This window comes from Salvelinus alpinus, chromosome 7, assembly GCF_045679555.1.
Source record: "Salvelinus alpinus chromosome 7, SLU_Salpinus.1, whole genome shotgun sequence".
Lineage (NCBI taxonomy): Eukaryota > Metazoa > Chordata > Actinopteri > Salmoniformes > Salmonidae > Salvelinus > Salvelinus alpinus.
Window position 1 is genome coordinate 60,051,521 of NC_092092.1, and position 17,949 is coordinate 60,069,469.

Genomic DNA, 17,949 nt, shown 5'->3' on the forward strand with positions numbered 1-17,949 from the left:
AACTGGTACCGGGGACCTTAAGACGAGTATTGTGAGGCCTATGGTTGTCCTAGAGCAAAATAACCGACATGTAGTGTTCATGAGTCTCACCTTTGCATAGAGGAGTATGTTAGTTTGTAGCCCAAATAGTTCAGACGCTACAGACAGAAGTTGGCAGATCGGCTATACCGACTTCAGACTAGTCTCCTACACTTGTGGAGGACATAGAGCATCACCATGTTCGTGAGAGTTTCATCTTTCCATAGATGGGTCATAATAGTTTTTAGGCCAAACTGTTCGGACGCTACAGACGATTTTGTGAGAAGACCAATTTTCCTGGTGTCTCATGGTGACAATCTCAAAGTCAATTCCTGTAAATATGTACAAAAAAGTATTTTAGCAGATTTAGTGTCGAACAAAATGCATTGCACCAAAAACTTTCAAAGATTGAACTGAAGTTTGCCCCAAAAAATGGATTTTTCTATGAATGAAGTCGCACAAAAATGTGTATTTTATTACGAATTAAGTCTCACAAAATGTGTGTCTTTTCACACGAATTAAGCCACACAAAAACGCACGAAATCTGCTGAAATACTTTTTGTATATATTTGAAGAATCTCAAAGCGCTTCAAAAGCAAAAAAAAATCAAGCAATTCAACATCATGAGTAGCCTAGCCATAGCTAGGTCAACCAATAGAGGCCAAGTATTTGAGTGCATGCATCCTCCAAATATGGAGAGGGACAGTTCATGGCTTGATCAGGGGAAAGTGGCCAGGGAGATGGTTGATGATCAGTCTAGTTACGATCTTGTAGAGGGCTGCTCTGCGAACCAGCCCGAGTCGTGTTGCTACTGGACTTCTCCTTCACAATGAGTAATGTAATGAAATGGTTGGATGGAACGTGGTTAGTGTGCGTGAAGTTTAAAATCCATTATGTCATTACTAAATGTGTAAAGTTATATATTTTAACATTACTATTTTTTAACACAGAAAAAAATACATTTGGTTAATAAAATATTTAATACGTTGTCTTCCTCAAAGAAGGGGATGATGACGCAATCTTTGCCAGAGCGGGAATCTGATTTAATGGTCCTTGACTCGCGGCTCAGTCATTTCATTCAGGGGAAGTGGAGTTAGCCGTTAGTTAGCCTGCCCCGGAGCACGTTAGTTCTGAATAATTCGTTGCCATATAAATGTACCTGGCTAAAAGGTGAGCCACATTCGGATGACCGGCTATCCCAAATTTAACTCACAGTTGACCAAAGTTACCTTGCCAACTCCTCAAACCTGCTTCGTAAAATACCCCTCTTAACTTGGTTTCGTCTCGTTATTTTCAGTAAATCTTGCAATACAATTAGGCTATATTGGTCCCATAATGCTTCTTTGTGTATGGATGTCATTGAATAATGTGGCTTTCTAATGTGGTGTACGCTTAAATATTACCACGTAGCGTCACTGTTGACCATGGCATTGAGATATTGCATTCTAGTTTCGAGTCCCCTCCCAGTTTCACAGGGTGAGGAGATTTCACGGGGCTTTGTTACAAAAAGAAGCAAGACGAGAGAGACGGTGGTTGGAGGCCAAAACATTTACCATGTTGTAATTCAGCTGGATTTGAGACATATTTTTTGTGCTTTGATTTTTTTGCTGATATTTCTATTGTTGGATCAATGCTCGGCACACGTTCGATGGAATGATGTTTTTACCGAACAGAAGGAGCTCTGTTGTGACGTATGTAGTGCTTGTGCTGCTGGAGTGTTCCCGGGAAGCGGTGTCTGGGCAGCTCTCCTACTCCGTCTCAGAGGAGGTCAACCCGGGGACTTCTGTGGGAAATATCGCTAAGGATCTAAACCTCAATGTCCTGGATTTGGAGTCGCGTATGTTTCAGATTGTCACCGGGTCCAAGAGAAAGTATTTCGTGGTAAATCTAAAGACTGGTGTTCTCTATGTGAATGAGAGAATAGACAGAGAAGAGCTCTGTGTGAAGGCTCCGAAATGTACCGTCAGTGTAGAGGCCGTTATAAACAGTCCGTTGAAGCTTTACCGTTTAGAAATCACTATTTTAGATGTTAATGATAATGCTCCGTCTTTTGCAGAAAAATCACAAAGTATGGACATTGCTGAGAGTACATTACCGGGAGCGAAATTCTCTCTTTTAGAAGCGTCTGATGTCGATGTTGGAAAGAATACTGTTAGCACATACAAGCTTAGTCCTAATGAATATTTCTCTCTTGATATTCACAAAGGAGGAGAGCGTGTGTCTGCTGAGTTAGTGCTGCAGAATGCTTTAGACCGAGAGAAACAGCCCGTTATTCAGCTCACACTGACCGCTGTTGATGGAGGAAATCCATCGAAGTCTGACACGTCAGAAATAAAAATAAATGTTTTAGATATTAATGATAACCGTCCCATATTCAGTAGCTCTTTGTATAAGACTCGTGTTTTCGAGAACGTACCCATAGGAACAACAGTAATAAATGTGAATGCAAAGGATATCGATGAGGGGACAAACAGTGAAATAGTGTACTCCCTTAGAACTAAAGGTCAAGATCATGTATTAGATAGTTTTCAAATCGATTCTAAAACGGGAACAATCACAGTTAAAGGCACGGTTGATTTTGAGGAAAGTCCTGCTTTTGAGATTCATGCGCAGGCGAGTGACAGAGGCCAGCCCCCGATGGCAGCTCACTGTAAAGTGTTGGTAGAGGTGGTGGACCTCAACGACAATGCCCCTGAGCTCACTGTGACTTCACTCTTAGACACAGTGAAGGAGAACGCCAAGATGGGCACTGCTATTGCTCTCGTGTCCGTCCTCGATAAAGATGGTGGCAAAAATGGGGCGGTTCAATGTGAGGTCAAGAATAAGGTCCCTTTTAAATTAGAGACAAACTACAAAAACTATTATTCGTTAGTGGTCGATGGGCCTCTTGACAGAGAAAGCGCTTCTCAGTATAATGTCACCATCACAGCTACGGATGAAGGGACCCCGCCTCTCTCCAGCACCAGCGTTATTACTGTACACGTTTCTGATGTGAATGACAACGCTCCTCACTTCTCAGAACCCGTGATTAATGTTTATGTGAAAGAGAACAGTCCGGTAGATGTCATTAAACCCGTGTCTGCACTTGATTCTGACGTCAATGAAAATGGCCAAGTGACCTACTCATTATTAGAGAGTAACAGCAAATTACCACCTCTGTCTACAATGGTTAATATAAACTCGGATACTGGAGATATAATCAGTCTGCAGTCTTTTAACTATGAGGAGATACAAACTTTCCAGTTCAAAGTTCAGGCCACAGACTCTGGTGTTCCTCCACTCAGCAGCAACGTGACTGTGAACGTTTTTATCCTGGATGAGAATGACAACAGTCCTGGGATTCTCGCTCCCTATTCTGAACACGGCTCCGTTAACGCTGAGAACGTTCCCTATTCTGCTGAAGCGGGCTACTTTGTGGCCAAGATCAGGGCTGTAGACGCCGACTCTGGCTACAATGCGCTGCTTTCTTATCACATCTCTGAGCCCAAGGGAACCAACCTCTTCCGAATCGGAACCAGCACTGGGGAACTGAGGACTAAGAGGAGAATGAGTGACAATGACCTGAAAACTCACCCGTTGGTCGTGTTGGTTTCTGATAACGGAGAACCCTCACTGTCAGCGACTGTGTCTATTGATGTAGTGGTGGTTGAAAGTACAGGTGAAATCCAGACTCAATTCAGAAATGTGCCGAGAAAGGAGGAGAACTTCTCTGATTTAAACCTGTATTTGCTGATCGCCATTTCCTCGGTGTCAGTGATATTTTTACTGAGCCTCATCAGTTTAATAGCTGTAAAATGCCACAGGACAGAGGACAGTTTCAGAAGGTACAGCGCCCCAGTGATCACCACACACCCTGACGGAAGCTGGTCTTACTCTAAATCTACTCAGCAGCATGACGTGTGTTTCAGCTCAGACACACTGAAGAGTGACGTAGTGGTTTTCCCCGCTCCGTATCCACCTGCAGATGCAGAACTGATCAGTATTAACGGAAATGACACGTTTAACAGGACTCAGACATTACCCAACAAAGAGGAGGTAAGATCTATAGTTTCACCTAACCCAGAAATCCATCCTTTAATTAGCCTTTGTTGTTGCTTTGTTGTGTTTCTCAATGTCTTTGGATGAAGTTGAACTTTTCTTCTCTATCTCATTTGCATGTTCAATTAAATAATAGACATCTTACTGCCGGTTCAAGTTGGAAAAATGCCGTACTCTTTTTCTCGCTGTCAAGATAGACATATAGGCGCTGCCCATGGTTCTGAAATCTATCACCATCTTGGCTACCTGCTTTTGTCTGTTGTTTCACGTAATGTACTGGATACGCTTTTTTTGCCCTGACTATGTTTTGTAGCTTTTCATATGAAACATCACATACATGCGTGCTCAGAAGTGATGGTCGTCATGCTTCTATTGTGTTTGGATGGGTGTCATGGAATGTGTTGGGATCTTCTGAGTTGCTGTAAGCTGGTACATTCCCCACGTGGCGTCACTGTTGACCGTGGCATTGAGATATTATTTCGAGTCTCGAGGTCCCTCCCAGTTTCAGAGAGTGAGGAGATTTTTGGGGGCTTTGTTAAAAAGAGACGCAAGACGAGAGAGAGACGGTGGTCTCAGGCCATACCGGTGTTTACCGCTTAGAAATTCAGCTGGATTTGATATATATATTTTCTATGCTAAGATTTTTTCAAGGATACTAATCTTTTCGGATCTATGCGTTGCTGACGTTCGATGGAATGATGTTTTTACCGAACAGAAGGAGCTCTGTTGTGACGTATATAGTGCTTGTGCTGCTGGAGTGTTCCCGGGAAGCGGTGTCTGGGCAGCTCTCCTACTCCGTCTCAGAGGAGGTCAACCCGGGGACTTCTGTGGGAAATATCGCTAAGGATCTAAACCTCAATGTTCTCGATCTGGAGTCGCGTATGTTTCAGATTGTCACCGGGTCCAAGAGAAAGTATTTCGAGGTAAATCTAAAAACTGGTGTTCTCTATGTGAATGAGAGAATAGACAGAGAGGAGCTCTGTGTGAAGGCTCCGAAATGTACCGTCAGTGTAGAGGCCGTTATAAACAGTCCGTTGAAGCTTTACCGTCTAGAAATCACTATTTTAGATGTTAATGATAATGCTCCGTCGTTTAGTACGAAGTCACAGGTCTTAGATCTTACAGAAAACACTTTACCAGGGGCGAGGTTCCCACTGTCTGAAGCCTCAGATGTCGATAGTGGTAAAAATGCATTGGGCACATATAAGCTGAGCACAAATGATTATTTTTCTTTAGCGGTGCATAAGGGAGGAGAAAGTGTGTCTGCTGAGTTAGTGCTGCAGAAAGCGTTAGACCGAGAGAAACAGTCTGTTATAAAGCTCACACTGACCGTCATTGATGGTGGCAACCCACCGAGGTCGGCCACATCAGAGATTGTAGTTAATGTTTTGGACATCAATGATAATGCTCCAGTTTTTAGCAGTTATTTGTATAAGACTCGTGTTTTTGAAAACATTCCAATTGGCACGACAGTAATAACTCTGAATGCGACAGACGCAGACGAAGGAACACATGGTGAAATCGTTTACTCCCTAAGACAAAAAGACCAAGATTATGTGTTGAACATGTTTCAAATGAATCAACGGACTGGAGTGATAACAGTAAAAGGAAATATTGACTTCGAGAAAGACAATGCTTTTGAGCTCCGTATACAAGCTCATGATGGGGCACAACCCCCCATGACGTCTCACTCTAAATTATTGATAGAGGTTATGGATATGAATGACAATGCCCCTGAGCTCACTGTGACGTCACTCTTAGACACAGTGAAGGAGGACGCCAAGATGGGCACTGCCATCGCTCTAGTGTCAGTCCTCGATAAAGATGATGGCAAAAATGGAATAGTGAATTGTGATATTGTGAATACAGTCCCATTTAAACTGGAGACAAACTATAAAAACTATTATTCGTTAGTGGTCGACGGGCCTCTTGACAGGGAGAGTGCTTCTCAGTATAATGTCACCATCACAGCTACGGATGAAGGGACCCCGCCTCTCTCCAGCACCAGCGTTATTACTGTACACGTTTCTGATGTGAATGACAACGCTCCTCGCTTCTCAGAACCCGTGATTAATGTTTATGTGAAAGAGAACAGTCCGGTAGGAGATGTCATTAAAACCGTGTCTGCACTTGATTCTGACGTCAATGAAAATGGCCAAGTGACCTACTCATTATTAGAGAGAAACGGCAAATCAGCACCGCTGTCTACAATGGTTCATATCAACTCAGATACTGGAGATATAATCAGTCTGCAGTCTTTTAACTATGAGGAGATACAAACTTTCCAGTTCAAAGTTCAGGCCACAGACTCTGGTGTTCCTCCACTCAGCAGCAACGTGACTGTGAACGTTTTTATCCTGGATGAGAATGACAACAGTCCTGGGATTCTCGCGCCCTATTCTGAACACGGCTCCGTTAACACTGAGAACGTTCCCTATTCTGCTGAAGCGGGCTACTTTGTGGCCAAGATCAGGGCTGTAGACGCCGACTCTGGCTACAATGCGCTGCTTTCTTATCACATCTCTGAGCCCAAGGGAACCAACCTCTTCCGAATCGGAACCAGCACCGGGGAACTAAGGACTAAGAGGAGAATGAGTGACAATGACCTGAAAACTCACCCGTTGGTCGTGTTGGTTTCTGATAACGGGGAACCCTCACTGTCAGCGACTGTGTCTATTGATGTAGTGGTGGTTGAAAGTACAGGTGAAATCCAGACTCAATTCAGAAATGTGCCGAGAAAGGAAGAGAACTTCTCTGATTTGAACCTGTATTTGCTGATCGCCATTGCCTCGGTGTCAGTGATATTTTTACTGAGCCTCATCAGTTTAATAGCTGTAAAATGCCACAGGACAGAGGACAGTTTCAGAAGGTACAGCGCCCCAGTGATCACCACACACCCTGACGGAAGCAGGTCTTACTCTAAATCTACTCAGCAGTATGACGTGAGTTTCAGCTCAGACACACTGAAGAGTGACGTAGTGGTTTTCCCCGCTCCGTATCCACCTGCAGATGCAGAACTGATCAGTATTAACGGAAATGACACGTTTAACAGGACTCAGACATTACCCAACAAAGAGGAGGTAAGAGTAATAGACTGCACTAATATTTATATATGTTTCATTCATAGGTATGATACATGTGTTTTCATGGTCAATTTAGTGTTTGATGTCATAAAATTATATATATATATTAGCATAAATAGCTAGGTCAATGTGCACAATAACCTTTCCGTGAACGGGAGGTCACTGTCCATGGTGCTGAAACGTTCATTGTTCTTCTGTTTTGGGTGGTAAAGGACTATTTGTATTTTTGCTATTATGTATTGACAGTGGAATGTGACTCTTCTAGTGTTGTAAAAAATTGATTTAAATTATATTTTTTATCTCTCTACTTCTCTCCCCCTTGAAAACGACATCTGTCAGTTTCCTATATTGACAATCAAATGAGTTTATTGACTCCCTAACAGCTGTCCTTTTTACAAACCTTTTTACAAACCTTTATCAACACTGTTTCTACCTGACTAAGTACAGTAATTTAATCCTTACATGTTTTTCACTTCACATTATGCAGTTCTTATCAGGAGCACGTGTATTCAAATTGGACGAAATCACGTGATGGTTTCAGATTTGAGACATTGGTCACTGATTAATATACAGTCATATTTGGCATTTCCTGACTACCATCACAAAAGTCAGTGATATCAATAAAAACAATCAAAAAGCAACACATGGTGGCGCTGTAGACCACAGATCGGAGAGAAGTCACTGATAATCCAAGACTCCTCCTCTGAATAAAATACAATCGACGCCTGTCCCGAGCGCATTGTCATGAGAAACACTCGAATGATCGTGAGACGGATGGCTGGGTTGTGTGGATCTCTATCATAACGGATTTTTGTGGTTTTAATGGATACGCCCTATGTGACTTTAATTCTGATATAATTTGTTTTATACAAGCAGCAATGGGTCGTCGAAGACAAAGAGAACGCGTTTGGATTCAGTGCGTCGCGTTGCTTTGTTTATTTGACTGGTCTGCAGCGCAGATCTCTTACTCCGTTTCAGAGGAGGTGGACAAAGGCACTTTTGTGGGGAATCTGGCTAAGGATTTAAACCTTAATGTTCAGGAACTGGAGTCGAGGGGTCTGAGGATTGTATCCGGACATGGCAAGATGTATTTTGAGGCTAATTTGAAAACGGGGAATCTGTATGTTAACGAGAGAATTGACAGAGAGGAGCTTTGTCCGAATACGGTTAAGTGCTCTTTAAACATAGAGGCCATATTGAGCCATCCTATGCTTCTCCACCGAATACAGGTGAATATTTTAGACATCAATGACAATGCGCCGGCCTTTGATGAAACATTGCACACATTTAATATATCTGAGTCATCATCAAAGGGCGAACGATATTTGCTTCCGCTCGCAGTTGATTCAGATACGGGCAGTAACTCGGTTAACAGCTACAAGCTGAGCCCGAATGAACACTTCTCCCTGGATGTACAGAGCGGTGGAGAGCAGAGTGTGTCTGCTGAGTTAGTGCTGCAGAAAGCTTTAGACCGAGAGAAACAGCCCGTTATTCAGCTCACACTGACCGCTATAGACGGAGGAAAACCTCCAAGATCCGGGACTTTACAGATCATTGTCAATGTGATTGATGCAAATGATAATTCTCCCACTTTTAGCAAACCGCTGTATAAGGTCCGAGTAAATGAAAATGCTCCGTTTGGAACTGTAGTAATAAAACTTATTGCCACAGATTTAGATGAAGGGTTTAACGGTAAGATTGAATATTCCTTTATCAAACGCGCGAACTTGAACCCGTTTGTTTTATTTGATATAAATTCAGAAACAGGTGAAATTATGGTCAGGGGAAATTTGGATTATGAGGGAAGTCCTGCATATGAAATTCGAGTGCAGGCGACAGACCAAGGCTCCTCCCCCCGTAGTGCACACGGTAAAGTGTTAGTTGAAGTTATTGATGTCAATGACAATGTCCCTGAAATATTGGTGACGTCACTCATGAGCCCAGTCAAAGAGGACGCTGAGATAGGGACCGTGCTCGCCTTGGTGACAGTAACTGATAAAGATGGGGGGAAAAACGGCCTCACCAACTGTAAGCTTGTTGGGTCTGTTCCTTTTAAGTTGAGATCGAACTACAAAAACTATTATTCCTTAGTGGTCGACGGGCCTCTTGACAGGGAGAGTGCTTCTCAGTACAATGTCACCATCACAGCTACGGATGAAGGGACTCCGCCTCTCTCCAGCACCAGCGTTATTACTGTGCAGGTTTCTGATGTGAATGACAACGCTCCTCTCTTCTCAGAACCCATGATTAATGTTTATGTGAAAGAGAACAGTCCGGTAGGAGACGTCATTTTTACGACGTCTGCTTTTGACCCAGATTCAGATGAAAATACAAAGATGACGTATTCATTATTAGATAAAAGGGTTTCAATATCATCATCTGTAAATATAAACTCGGATACTGGAGATATAATCAGTCTGCAGTCTTTTAACTATGAGGAGATACAAACTTTCCAGTTTAAAGTTCAGGCCACAGACTCTGGTGTTCCTCCACTCAGCAGCAACGTGACTGTGAACGTTTTTATCCTGGATGAGAATGACAACAGTCCTGGGATTCTCGCGCCCTATTCTGAACACGGCTCCGTTAACGCTGAGAACGTTCCCTATTCTGCTGAAGCGGGCTACTTTGTGGCCAAGATCAGGGCTGTAGACGCCGACTCTGGCTACAATGCGCTGCTTTCTTATCACATCTCTGAGCCCAAGGGAACCAACCTCTTCCGAATCGGAACCAGCACCGGCGAACTAAGGACTAAGAGGAGAATGAGTGACAATGACCTGAAAACTCACTCGTTGGTCGTGTTGGTTTCTGATAACGGAGAACCCTCACTGTCAGCGACTGTGTCTATTGATGTAGTGGTGGTTGAAAGTACAGGTGAAATCCAGACTCAATTCAAAAATGTGCCGAGAAAGGAGGAGAACTTCTCTGATTTGAACCTGTATTTGTTGATCGCCATTGCCTTGGTGTCAGTGATATTTTTACTGAGCCTCATCAGTTTAATAGCTGTAAAATGCCACAGGACAGAGGACAGTTTCAGAAGGTACAGCGCCCCAGTGATCACCACACACCCTGACGGAAGCTGGTCTTACTCTAAATCTACTCAGCAGTATGACGTGTGTTTCAGCTCAGACACACTGAAGAGTGACGTGGTGGTTTTCCCCGCTCCGTATCCACCTGCAGATGCAGAACTGATCAGTATTAACGGAAATGACACGTTTAACAGGACTCAGACATTACCCAACAAAGAGGAGGTAAGATCTATGGACAATTTTTTTATTTTTTGTCTCAAAACGCAAGAAAGTTCCGTATTGTAGCAGTTGTCAAAATGACAGACATTTGTCAAAAGCTTATATGGTATCATGAGGTCAGTTAGTTTATATGGTAGTAGCTGTGTTGTAATATATCGTTTGAAAACATGTATTATATATTGGCATGACGTCAGACGAATTGTTGTTTCGACATTGCTGTGAAATTCCGGAATCTGTCAAAGTTGCTGAAATGGTTTTCAGGGGCAGAGGCCTATTTTGATACGTGCTTTTCGTTGTTGAAAGTGCAATGCATTCATTCAAGTTATTTGTGTATTTTTAATCTAACAATCCATTTGTATATTTTGTGATTCCGTTTCTTTTAAGTCGATAATACTTTATTTGGTTTCTTGACTGCTCGAAAGCTTTGATCATGTCCACTTTCAACTCCGCCACTGTGTACGACTAGCAATACTCATTTTAAGTGTTCCCCATTGTTTGTTCCCACATCGGTACTACTTATCATGAGTACGTGTATTCGAAATGAACTGTTTGATGCATGAAGGGATTGATTAACATTTGAGTCAACGTTGCTCGCTGGTTTCTCTCAGTTATCTTTTAATATGTGGTTACTATCGCAATAAGTCATACTATGGTATATAAAATGAAACGAAACAAATAAATAGTAACACATGGTGTCGCTATAGACCACAGATAGAGAAGTCATTAATATCCTAAGACTCTAATTCTCTCTCTCTCAAAAAAAAAAGAACTGCGTCAGCCACCAGTCTCGAGCGTATTGTGAAGAGAAACTCTCGAATGGTGGTGAGACGGAGAGGGCTGGGCTATACAGGATCTCTGGCATATAACGGAATATTCGAGAGTTTTCATGGGTACAAAACCATTACTTGGATTCAGTTGTTTTGCCCAAGCAGCGATGGGTCGTCGAAGACAAAGAGAACGCGTTTGGATTCAGTGCGTCGCGTTGCTTTGTTTATTTGACTGGTCTGCAGCGCAGATTTCTTACTCCGTTTCAGAGGAGGTGGACAAAGGCACGTTTGTGGGGAATCTCGCTAAGGATTTAAACCTTAATGTTCAGGAACTGGAGTCGAGGGGTCTAAGGATTGTATCAGGACATAGTAAGAGCTATTTCGAGGCTAATTTGAAGACAGGAATTATGTTCGTTGAGGAGAGAATAGACAGAGAGGAGCTTTGTCCAAATACGGTGAAGTGCTCCTTAAATATAGAAGCTATATTGAGCCATCCTACCCAGCTCCACCGGGTTGAAATTGATATTTTAGACATAAATGATAATGCTCCATCTTTCCTCGAAATAATACATATACTTAATATCACCGAGGCGGCCTTTCCTGGTGAGCGATATCCACTACCGATAGCGAATGACGCAGATACGGGCAGTAACTCGGTAAACAGCTACAAGCTGAGCCCGAATGAACACTTCTCCCTGGATGTACAGAGCGGTGGAGAGCAGAGTGCGTCTGCTGAGTTAGTGCTGCAGAAAGCTTTAGACCGAGAGAAACAGCCCGTTATCCAGCTCACACTGACCGCTATAGATGGAGGAAAACCTCCAAGATCCGGGACATTACTGATCACAGTAAATGTGGAAGACGTTAATGATAATGCACCTTCATTTAGCAAACCGCTTTATAAGGTTAGTGTTCCTGAAAACGTTTCATCTGGTACAGCAATAATAACTCTCACCGCGACGGATCTTGACGAGGGCGTAAATAGCGAGATTATGTACTCACTAATAGGTCGAGGTAGTTTAAGCCACTCCGATACATTTGCTATAAATTCAGATACAGGTATAATTACTGTTAAGAAAACTATGGACCATGAGGTAACTGCCGCCTATGAAATTCGGGCTGAGGCGATGGACCGAGGGCACTCCTCACGGAAAACGTATTGCAAAGTGTTAGTAGAAGTTATTGATGTCAATGACAATGTCCCTGAAATATCAGTGACGTCCCTCATCATCCCAGTCAACGAGGATGCTGAGATAGGGACAGTGGTTGCCTTGGTGACAGTAACTGATAAAGATGGAGGTAAAAACGGCCTCACCAATTGTAAGCTTATTGGGTCTGTTCCATTCAAACTGAAATCGAACTACAAAAACTATTATACATTAGTGGTTGATGGGCCTCTTGACAGAGAGAGCGCTTCTCAGTATAATGTCACCATCACAGCTACGGATGAAGGGACCCCGCCTCTCTCCAGCACCAGCGTTATTACTGTACACGTTTCTGATGTAAATGACAACGCTCCTCGCTTCTCAGAACCCGTGATTAATGTTTATGTGAAAGAGAACAGTCCGGTAGGAGACGTCATTTATACGATGTCTGCTTTTGACCCAGATTCAGATGAAAATGCAAAGATGACGTATTCATTATTAAATACAAGTGTTCCAATATCATCATCTGTAAATATAAACTCGGATACTGGAGATATAATCAGTCTGCAGTCTTTTAACTATGAGGAGATACAAACTTTCCAGTTTAAAGTTCAGGCCACAGACTCTGGTGTTCCTCCACTCAGCAGCAACGTGACTGTGAACGTTTTTATCCTGGATGAGAATGACAACAGTCCTGGGATTCTCGCTCCCTATTCTGAACACGGCTCCGTTAACGCTGAGAACGTTCCCTATTCTGCTGAAGCGGGCTACTTTGTGGCCAAGATCAGGGCTGTAGACGCCGACTCTGGCTACAATGCGCTGCTTTCTTATCACATCTCTGAGCCCAAGGGAACCAACCTATTCCGAATCGGAACCAGCACCGGGGAACTAAGGACTAAGAGGAGAATGAGTGACAATGACCTGAAAACTCACCCGTTGGTCGTGTTGGTTTCTGATAACGGGGAACCCTCACTGTCAGCGACTGTGTCTATTGATGTAGTGGTGGTTGAAAGTACAGGTGAAATCCAGACTCAATTCAGAAATGTGCCGAGAAAGGAGGAGAACTTCTCTGATTTGAACCTGTATTTGTTGATCGCTATTTCCTCGGTGTCAGTGATATTTTTACTGAGCCTCATCAGTTTAATAGCTGTAAAATGCCACAGGACAGAGGACAGTTTCAGAAGGTACAGCGCCCCAGTGATCACCACACACCCTGACGGAAGCTGGTCTTACTCTAAATCTACTCAGCAGTATGACGTGTGTTACAGTTCAGACACACTGAAGAGTGACGTAGTGGTTTTCCCCGCTCCGTATCCACCTGCAGATGCAGAACTGATCAGTATTAATGGAAATGACACGTTTAACAGGACTCAGACATTACCCAACAAAGAGGAGGTAAGATCTATTGACTATTTTTCTGTTGAATTATATCTGAATTACTCCACTGATCTCCTTGCAGGCAAATAATATTGTTTTATAAGTTACTCTTACCTTGAAAAAATCCGTCCATATATTGGTTTTGTTTTGCACTGTGCGTCTGGCCTTCTTTCTTCATTGAGCGAGTTTTGCTGTCCGTGGTTCTGAAAGCATGCTATACTTCAGAGCTGAGGATTCCTATTAATGATCTATAACATATGATTTGACTTCTATGGCGCTGTACAATAGTGTTGCGCTTCAGGAATGTGTAATCTGAATGTGAAATCTGTCAAATCACATTACACATTGTATGTAGGGTATTTTGAGAAAATAGGCAGTGTACATACAATGTTTTGGAAATATACAGTTACATCATGTTGCAGCTTAATCATACAGCTACACGATTACTATTGACGTTGTCAGCCTAAAGGTCCGTGCTGTATATTTATCCATTTCAAAGTGTATATTTCTTCCCTAAGGTAAAGTATTACCAAGTGCTGTCCATGGTGCAGCAACCGTTCTTGCTCTTTGCTAATTAGGGGCATTGTTCTTTTTTGGATGGATTCTTGTCACTGGTGTAATGGAATAGATGCAAAGTGGTCATTTACGTTAGAGAAAAATATTTCAGCAATCTTGACAATATCACAATGTTTACCTCTTGAGCTCTGTACATCAATGTGTGCCTTTGTTATGGCTTCTGTCATTGTTATCAAAACATTACTATCTGAACACATATTTCATTATGTTAGGTTGACTTTCCTTCACCTACTTTCCCTGTGTTTTGCCATGACTAGAACGCGTGTCCTTTTAATACACAGGCATTTCGGGTAGTGAATGTCCAACACGATACTGGAGTTTATCCTAGTATTCTAACAAGTGAAATGATAATAACACGTGAAATAGTATACATTCTTATTTAACATGAGTAATATAGACTATGTACAACATTACACATGGTGTCGCTATAGACCACAGAAATTAATGTAGTCGCTTATATTATATGACTCCTCCTCTCTGAATGAGAAAAAGACTTGCGTCATCAGTCCCGAGAGCTTTGTCAAAAGAAACACTCGATTGGTGGTGAGACGGAAATGGCTGGGCTGTTCACGGTCTCTATAAGGGATTTTTTCGTTTTCAAGCATATGCCACTATTTTCTGTTGGACTAATTCATTTTGTACAAGCAGCGATGGGTCGTCGAAGACAAAGAGAACGCGTTTGGATTCAGTGCGTCGCGTTGCTTTGTTTATTTGACTGGTCTGCAGCGCAGATCTCTTACTCCGTTTCAGAGGAGGTGGACAAAGGCACGTTTGTGGGGAATCTCGCTAAGGATTTAAACCTTAATGTTCACGAACTGGAGTCGAGGGGTCTGAGGATTGTATCAGGACAGAGTAAGACGTATTTTGAGGCGAATTTGAAAACGGGGATTCTATTCGTTAACGAGAGGATAGACAGAGAGGAGCTTTGTCCGAATATGGTAAAGTGCTCTTTAAACATACAGGCCATATTGAGCCATCCAATGCTTCTCCACCGCATTGAGCTGAATATTACTGATATTAACGACAATGCTCCGTCTTTTCTTGAAAAAATACATCATTTGAATGTTACTGAATTAGCTTCTCCCGGTGAGAGATACCTGCTACCAATAGCGAATGACGCAGATACGGGCAGTAACTCGGTAAACAGCTACAAGCTGAGCCCGAATGAACACTTCTCCCTGGATGTACAGAGCGGTGGAGAGCAGAGTGTGTCTGCTGAGTTAGTGCTGCAGAAAGCTTTAGACCGAGAGAAACAGCCCGTTATCCAGCTCACACTGACCGCTGTAGATGGAGGAAAACCTCCTAGATCCGGGACTTTACAGATCATTGTCAACGTAATAGATGTCAATGATAACTCTCCATTTTTTTCCCGGCCGCTTTACAAAGTACGTGTCCATGAAAATGCACATTTTGGGACAGCTATACTAACTCTCTTTGCAACAGATTTAGACGAGGGCTTAAATAGTAAAATAGTGTACTCTTTCTTTAAACGGGGTAATTGGGACCCATCCATTATGTTTAGCATCAATTCAGACACGGGTGAACTTACAATAAAAGGCCATTTGGATTATGAAGAAAGTCCTTCATACGAAATAAGAGTTCAGGCGACCGATCAAGGGCATTCTCGTCGTAGTGCACACGGTAAAGTATTAGTTGAAGTTATTGATGTCAATGACAATTCTCCAAAAATCTCAGTAACGTCACTCATGAGTCCAGTGAAAGAGGATGCTGAGATAGGGACAGTGGTCGCCTTGGTGACAGTGACAGATAAAGATAGTAGTAAAAATGGCATCACCAACTGTAAACTTACTGGGTCTGTTCCTTTTAAACTAAAGTCGAACTATAAAAACGATTATTCTTTAGTGGTTGATGGGCCTCTGGACAGAGAGAGCGAATCTCAGTACAATGTCACTATCACGGCTACGGATGAAGGGACCCCGCCTCTCTCCAGCACCAGCGATATTACTATATACGTTTCTGATGTCAATGACAACGCTCCTCGCTTCTCAGGACCCGTGATTAATGTTTATGTGAAAGAGAACAGTCCGGTAGGAGACGTCATTTTTACAAGTTCAGCTTTTGATCGAGATTCCGAAGAAAACGCAAAGATTAGGTATGCATTATTAGATAAAAGGGTTTCAATATCATCATCTGTAAATATAAACTCAGATACTGGAGATATAATCAGTCTGCAGTCTTTTAACTATGAGGAGATACAAACTTTCCAGTTTAAAGTTCAGGCCACAGACTCTGGTGTTCCTCCACTCAGCAGCAACGTGACTGTGAACGTTTTTATCCTGGATGAGAATGACAACAGTCCTGGGATTCTCGCGCCCTATTCTGAACACGGCTCCGTTAACGCTGAGAACGTTCCCTATTCTGCTGAAGCGGGCTACTTTGTGGCCAAGATCAGGGCTGTAGACGCCGACTCTGGCTACAATGCGCTGCTTTCTTATCACATCTCTGAGCCCAAGGGAACCAACCTCTTCCGAATCGGAACCAGCACCGGGGAACTAAGGACTAAGAGGAGAATGAGTGACAATGACCTGAAAACTCACTCGTTGGTCGTGTTGGTTTCTGATAACGGAGAACCCTCACTGTCAGCGACTGTGTCTATTGATGTAGTGGTGGTTGAAAGTACAGGTGAAATCCAGACTCAATTCAGAAATGTGCCGAGAAAGGAGGAGAACTTCTCTGATTTGAACCTGTATTTGTTGATCGCCATTGCCTCGGTGTCAATTATATTTTTACTGAGCCTCATCAGTTTAATAGCAGTAAAATGCCACAGGACAGACGACAGTTTCAGAAGGTACAGCGCCCCAATGATCAACACACACCCCGACGGAAGCTGGTCTTACTCTAAATCTACTCAGCAGTATGACGTGTGTTTCAGCTCAGACACACTGAAGAGTGACGTAGTGGTTTTCCCCGCTCCGTATCCACCTGCAGATGCAGAACTGATCAGTATTAACGGAAATGACACGTTTAACAGAACACAGACATTACCCAACAAAGAGGAGGTAAGATCTGTACACAAATGAGCCTATGTATCTATTGCATCATACCTGCATTACTCATTTGAACTCCTTGCAGTAAATAATATTGTTTCTTCCACTTCAAAAACAGCATTCCACTCTAAAGTTGTCCTATTGACTTTGTTATCCATTATGCGTATGGCCTCCTTGCTTGATAGAGCGATTGTTGCTGGCCATGGTTTTGAAAGCGCGCCAAACTTCAGAGCTGTAGATTTAATGCTCTATGACGTGTGAATTGCTTTCTATGTCGCTGTGCAATATTGTTGTGCCTCGTGAAGGTGTAAAACCTCAGCAAATTGTATGTATCTTTTCTGATGACATAGGCTGGAACGTATGGGAAATATACACATTGTGTTACAGATTGATAATATAGGCTACGCAATTACCCTTAACATTGTCAGTTTAAATGGTGCATACTTAATCTTTATCCATTTCAACAGTATATATTTGTTTCCAAAGTTCTATGTTCAGCAGGCGATGAAATCTTACCGAGTGCTCTCCGTGGTGCTGAAACCATTATTGCTGATTTGGGGACTGTTATTTTTAGATTGATGCTTGTCACTGATGTATTGGAACTGATGCAACGTGCTAATTTGCTTTGTATAATTTGTTTTGCTGTCTTGGTATTATACTGTTAACCCTATAGCTTTTCAGATGTCACGGTCCCT

General features: G+C 42.6%; 5 protein-coding genes across 21 annotated transcripts in view; all 5 read left to right on the forward strand.

Moving 5' to 3' along the window:
• Window positions 1–17,949, forward strand: part of LOC139581378 (protocadherin alpha-C2-like) — a 208,163-nt gene that overhangs the window by 104,770 nt on the left and 85,444 nt on the right. Inside the window, exon 1 of one of the 17 annotated variants that reach the window (XM_071411049.1) lies at window positions 14,759–17,266. The exons of the other annotated variants lie outside the window; for them this stretch is intronic. Within the exon in view, the coding sequence (XP_071267150.1) occupies window positions 14,801–17,266 (2,466 nt within the window). The 5' untranslated portion in view covers window positions 14,759–14,800. Of the gene's footprint in view, window positions 1–14,758; window positions 17,267–17,949 lie in introns of those variants that run through there. 17 annotated transcript variants of the gene reach the window in all.
• Window positions 1,513–4,381, forward strand: LOC139580257 (protocadherin alpha-3-like). Its single transcript, XM_071408808.1, has 2 exons — window positions 1,513–4,053; window positions 4,370–4,381. The coding sequence occupies exons 1-2, from the start codon at window positions 1,672–1,674 to the stop codon at window positions 4,379–4,381; spliced, it is 2,394 nt and encodes a 797-aa protein (XP_071264909.1). The 5' UTR covers window positions 1,513–1,671.
• On the forward strand, window positions 4,755–7,395 carry LOC139580258 (protocadherin alpha-8-like). Its single transcript, XM_071408809.1, has 2 exons — window positions 4,755–7,183; window positions 7,386–7,395. Exons 1-2 carry the CDS (start codon window positions 4,755–4,757, stop codon window positions 7,393–7,395), a joined length of 2,439 nt encoding a protein of 812 aa, XP_071264910.1.
• Window positions 7,870–10,870, forward strand: LOC139581375 (protocadherin alpha-8-like). The gene has a single exon (XM_071411046.1). The coding sequence runs from the start codon at window positions 8,018–8,020 to the stop codon at window positions 10,448–10,450; it is 2,433 nt and encodes an 810-aa protein (XP_071267147.1). The 5' UTR covers window positions 7,870–8,017; the 3' UTR covers window positions 10,451–10,870.
• Window positions 10,971–14,248, forward strand: LOC139580259 (protocadherin alpha-2-like). The gene is made up of 2 exons (XM_071408810.1): window positions 10,971–13,688; window positions 14,189–14,248. The coding sequence occupies exons 1-2, from the start codon at window positions 11,271–11,273 to the stop codon at window positions 14,246–14,248; spliced, it is 2,478 nt and encodes an 825-aa protein (XP_071264911.1). The 5' UTR covers window positions 10,971–11,270.

Coding starts and splice junctions, on each gene's coding strand:
- LOC139580257 (XM_071408808.1), top strand. CDS start 1,672: ATGATGTTTTTACCGAACAGAAGGAGCTCTGTTGTGACGTATGTAGTG.
- LOC139580259 (XM_071408810.1), top strand. CDS start 11,271: ATGGGTACAAAACCATTACTTGGATTCAGTTGTTTTGCCCAAGCAGCG. Junction 13,689..14,188: donor CATTACCCAACAAAGAGGAG/GTAAGATCTATT, acceptor TTCTTCCCTAAG/GTAAAGTATTACCAAGTGCT.
- LOC139580258 (XM_071408809.1), top strand. CDS start 4,755: ATGTTTTTACCGAACAGAAGGAGCTCTGTTGTGACGTATATAGTGCTT.
- LOC139581375 (XM_071411046.1), top strand. CDS start 8,018: ATGGGTCGTCGAAGACAAAGAGAACGCGTTTGGATTCAGTGCGTCGCG.